Source organism: Cebus imitator, unplaced genomic scaffold (assembly GCF_001604975.1).
Source record: "Cebus imitator isolate Cc_AM_T3 unplaced genomic scaffold, Cebus_imitator-1.0 Scaffold31, whole genome shotgun sequence".
In the NCBI taxonomy this organism is placed as follows: domain Eukaryota; kingdom Metazoa; phylum Chordata; class Mammalia; order Primates; family Cebidae; genus Cebus; species Cebus imitator.
Window position 1 is genome coordinate 9,571,468 of NW_016107346.1, and position 4,289 is coordinate 9,575,756.

General features: G+C 43.7%; 1 protein-coding gene across 1 annotated transcript in view; it reads right to left on the reverse strand.

Moving 5' to 3' along the window:
• Positions 1–2,564: 2,564 nt before the first annotated feature.
• The window catches only part of LOC108301038 (cytochrome c oxidase subunit 5B, mitochondrial), a 3,048-nt gene continuing 1,323 nt past the window's right edge, over positions 2,565–4,289 (reverse strand). Inside the window, exons 2-4 of the mRNA XM_017524085.2 lie at positions 3,876–3,949; positions 3,598–3,697; positions 2,565–2,760 (exon numbers count right to left, since the gene is read on the reverse strand). Coding sequence (XP_017379574.1) covers positions 2,648–2,760; positions 3,598–3,697; positions 3,876–3,949 — 287 coding nt within the window. The 3' untranslated portion in view covers positions 2,565–2,647. The remainder of the gene's footprint in view (positions 2,761–3,597; positions 3,698–3,875; positions 3,950–4,289) is intronic.

The window sequence follows — 4,289 nt, forward strand, 5'->3', positions numbered from 1 at the left end:
GTACAGTGGTGTGATCTAGGCTCACTGCAACTCCGCCTCCTGGGTTTCAGCAATTCTCCTGCCTAGCCTCCCAAGTAGCTGGGATTATAGGCACCCACTACCATGCCCAGCTAATTTTTGTATTTTTAGTAGAGATGGGGTTTCATCATGTTGACCAAGCTGGTCTTGAACTCCTGACCTCAGATGATCTGCCCACCTTGGCCGCCCAAAGTGCTGGGATTAGAGGCATGAGCCACCTAACACGGCCAGTATTGACATTTCTAAGTATTGCACCATAAGATACTTCATAATTAAAGAGCAACAAAACAAAAATAAAGAGCAACTTCACAATGGAGGAGTTTGGCAGACATTAGCTTCATCAAGTGACCGAAGTGAACCTCCTCAGCAATGGACAAGTCGGCATCATGTGCCTCCTGGGAGGATGCAGCATCCCTTGCCCACAATGCATAACCCAAATCCAGTGTGAGCAAACTCAAGTTGCTGATATAGTTCTCAAAATGTCAGGAGAGTCAAGGAAAGAAAGGAGCTTTTCCAGAAGGAACTACTAAGGGCAACACATGATTCCAAGCTGGGTCCTTTTGCTATAGAAGACATTATTGGATCTTTAAGCAAAACTTGAATGAGTCTGAAGATTAGATGGTAGAAATATACAAATCGTACTTTCCTGATTTTGATAGTCATGTTGTGGGTATTAAGAGAATGCAAGAAATACACGTGTGTGGTGGGACATCAGATCAACTTACTTTCAAATGGCCCTGGGAAAAAGTTCTTCATTGTATACTTGGAGAGTTTAATAAGTACAGTTAGAGTGAGGCCTATATTCTTGGTTAAGTGGAGATGGCATCCAATTTAAGCTAAGTGGCCAAAGGTTCAGATGGAGCTCACTTATACCCAAGAGCAAAAGTTTTGTCCACCTAGTGGGGAACATTGTATTTCCTCCCTATCACTACGGTTCCCAGTTACTATGAGGGAAGGAAGCAAGCTATTTCATATGGTTAGCCTAAAGCAGTTCTCAGCCTTGCTGGGAGGCACATGGAGAACTTCAGACTTCTGAAGCCTGGGTCCCACCGCAAGATACTGTTTTTTTGGTCTGGAGTGCAGTGGCATGCTCATAGCTCTCTGAAGCCCCAACCTCCTGGGTTCAAGTGGTCCTCCCACCTAAGCCTCCCAAAGTGTTGGGGTTTACAGGCATGAGCTGCCATGCCTAGCCTATTTTTCTTTACAAGTAAATTAGTTAAAATTTTAGAAAGAGAGAAAAGCATAGACTTGGAGATGAGGGAGGGAGAAAACAGACTGGATTAATGATATGGGACTCAAAAGTTCCCCTCAGCAGTTTTGAGTTGGAAGACATATGGAAAGGGAAAGGCAGACCAGCCATACAGGAGGGCTTAGTGACAGCACAGACTAGTCTTCAGGAAGGTGGAATTGTAGGGGTTAGATTTCACAGGTGGTTATCTGAGAGCTCCCCTTCCCAGAGGAAAAGGCCTGAAATGGCAAATCAGTGCTTGGGCATTATCCGGAAACAGAGGTCACCAACAAGGATGAAAGCAATAGCTTTGACTGCACCTTCAAGATGGGTAAGATGAGGGGAATGGGCTTTCCTTTGACACTCCTATTAGCTCCCACTGAAATACCCAGTTTGTACCAATTTTGTGAATATAGTCACTGAAGCCACCTCTGACTAATCTCCACACAAAATGAAAAGGATTTCCATTTTGTAGATAAGAGGTTTTTGAGACTTTAACTTGTCCCAAGGTGTCACAGGTATAAAGTAGCTGAAGTGGGCTTTTTTGGCATTTCTCCCCTCCCTTACTCCCATGTGTATCTCTAAAGCATTTAAAAAAAAAAAAAAAAAAAAAACTATATAAATACCTGTAAGTGTAAAAAATGTCTACATATCAAATATCCAGAGTTCAAATTCTGAATTCTTTTCCCCATATAATTATTTTCAAATCAGATCCAAACAAGGCCTGCTCACTGCTGTTATGATTCCCTTCTCTGTTTCGCTACATGTTCTCCCTACCTTTTCCCTCTGCTCCTTGCAATTTATTTGAAGAAACATGCTCAGTGATTTCTGAAATTGTTCCATATTCTGAATTTTGCTGCTGGTATCCCCATGAATTCTTATTTTGTACCTGGGTCCCTCAAGACTTCAAAATCCCCAACACTCTCTTCACAAGGCTACCCTGCCTCTATGATAATACTATGAAGATCTACCATCTGCTAGGCTCTTTACATATTAAGCACCTCACAAGGCATTTACCTTTTTTGTAGTTGTACCTGAACGCCAGAGAACATGTCCACAGGGGTAGAGCCAAATGATGGAGCCAATATTGTAGGTCTGGTCAGCCTGACTCCACAGCCCACCCCTTTCCCTCATACCACGTGGTCCCATTCATTGCATCATGGTTTGTCAATCCATTCTTATTATTAATCTAAGCACTATACACTGGTCATCCACTTTCAGTAAGTGATGGCAAGCTAGCATTAACAGATAGCTATTCCCAAAATAAGAATATTCCATGCCTACCAAAAAATACAAGAAATAGATAAGAACAGCCGTCTATGGGAGAAGAAGCCAATGCAATGGCTAGTCTTTATTGGAAAGAAGTTTTATATCATATTTTGAGTAACTCAGTGCAGGCGCTCAGTGTGCCAGCTCGTGGGGCACCAGCTTGTAATAGGCTCCACAGCTAGGGCATCGCTGGGCCTCGCCTTTGTGCAACCAAAACCAGATGATGGTACTGTTGTCCTCTTCACCTAAAAGGGAAAAAAGGTGGTTGAGTCATTCGGTATAGAAAGGGAGACTTTCAGCATGAATTTGTTTTCCTCAGCCACCTCTGATACACAAGACGGACTATGGTCAAGAGATCAGTTCAAGCCCTCCTCCCATTATTCAGATGAAGAAATTGAGGCTCTGAGTCCACCTATAAGTAAAATGACCTTATATCAGGGTCACTGTAAATTCTTTTTTTTTCCGTCTCGCCCTGTCACCCAGGCCGGAGTGCAGTGGTGCCATCTCTGCTCACTGCAACCTCCACCTCCCAGGTTCAAGTGATTCTCCTACCTTAGCCTCCCAAGTAGCTTGGATTACAGGTGTGCACCACCAGGCCCGGCTAATTTTTTGTATTTTTAGTAGAGACAGGGTTTCACCATGTTAGCCAGGATGGTCTGGATCTCCTGACCTCATGAGCTGCTTGCCTCGCCCTCCCAAAGTGCTGGGATTACAGGTGTGAGCCACAGCACCCAGCCAAGGCTCACTGTAAATTCTAACAATTCCCTTGCCCATGTAGAACACAAAGGAGGGTCCATTCTGGTATGTATCCCTTCTGTCTAAAACAATGCCTGGCATAGAAACAGTATAACAATAAATATTTGCTGGGTGGATACTACTTCATGCCACACTTCCACTGAGCCAGTCTTTCCATTGTGCTGCGCTTTCCAGTAAGGATGAACATAATGAGGCTTGAACAAGACCCATAGAGAAACTCATTTACAAACATTTATTCACACACTAAAAGATTTGAAGCAGCTTATAGACTCCTGTATTGTGGGATATATATTAAGTGGATAAAGAAATAGAGGTGAGGTACTTACAGATACAGCCCACTATTCTCTTGTTGCTGACAGAAGGGACTAAATTAGGGTCTTCCTTAGTGCCTGAAGCTCCCTTTGGGGGCAGTATATTGTATGGGTCCTGAAAAAAAAAAAAAAAAAAAGAATTGAACCGTTATGCCAAATAAGTCCTACCTTCCAGAAGCTCAGGGTGTTCCTACAAGCCAAGTTCCCTGGATCAAATACTCCCAGAGAGGAGACTATTATGAACACATACAAGACCATAAGCTCCACGGAAGACACAGAAGGGAGTTTCTCACCAGTCCCTTTCTTGCAGCCAACATGATCTCCCTCTCCAACCCAGTCGCCTGGTCGTCATCACTAGGAATACCACCTAAAGCAAGATACGTGAATTATGATGCTGACTGAAATGACTGATAGAAAAATTACGAACAGAAATGATCAAGAAGAAAAATGCCACACTGAAACTTCTGCATACGTTTTAGTGAGCTCATAAGCTCCTAAAAGCTACTCATATCCATGGTCCCCAAAGAACCACCAAGTCATGATCCACAGAAGCGGCAGCACTTGGGGGAGCTTCTTTTCTTTTTTCTGAGACGGAGTTTCGCTCTCGTTGCCCAGGCTCTAGTGCAATGGCACGTTGTCGGCTCACTGGAACCTCTGCCTCCTGGGTTTAAGCAATTTGCCTGCCTCAGCCTCCTGAGTAGCTGGGA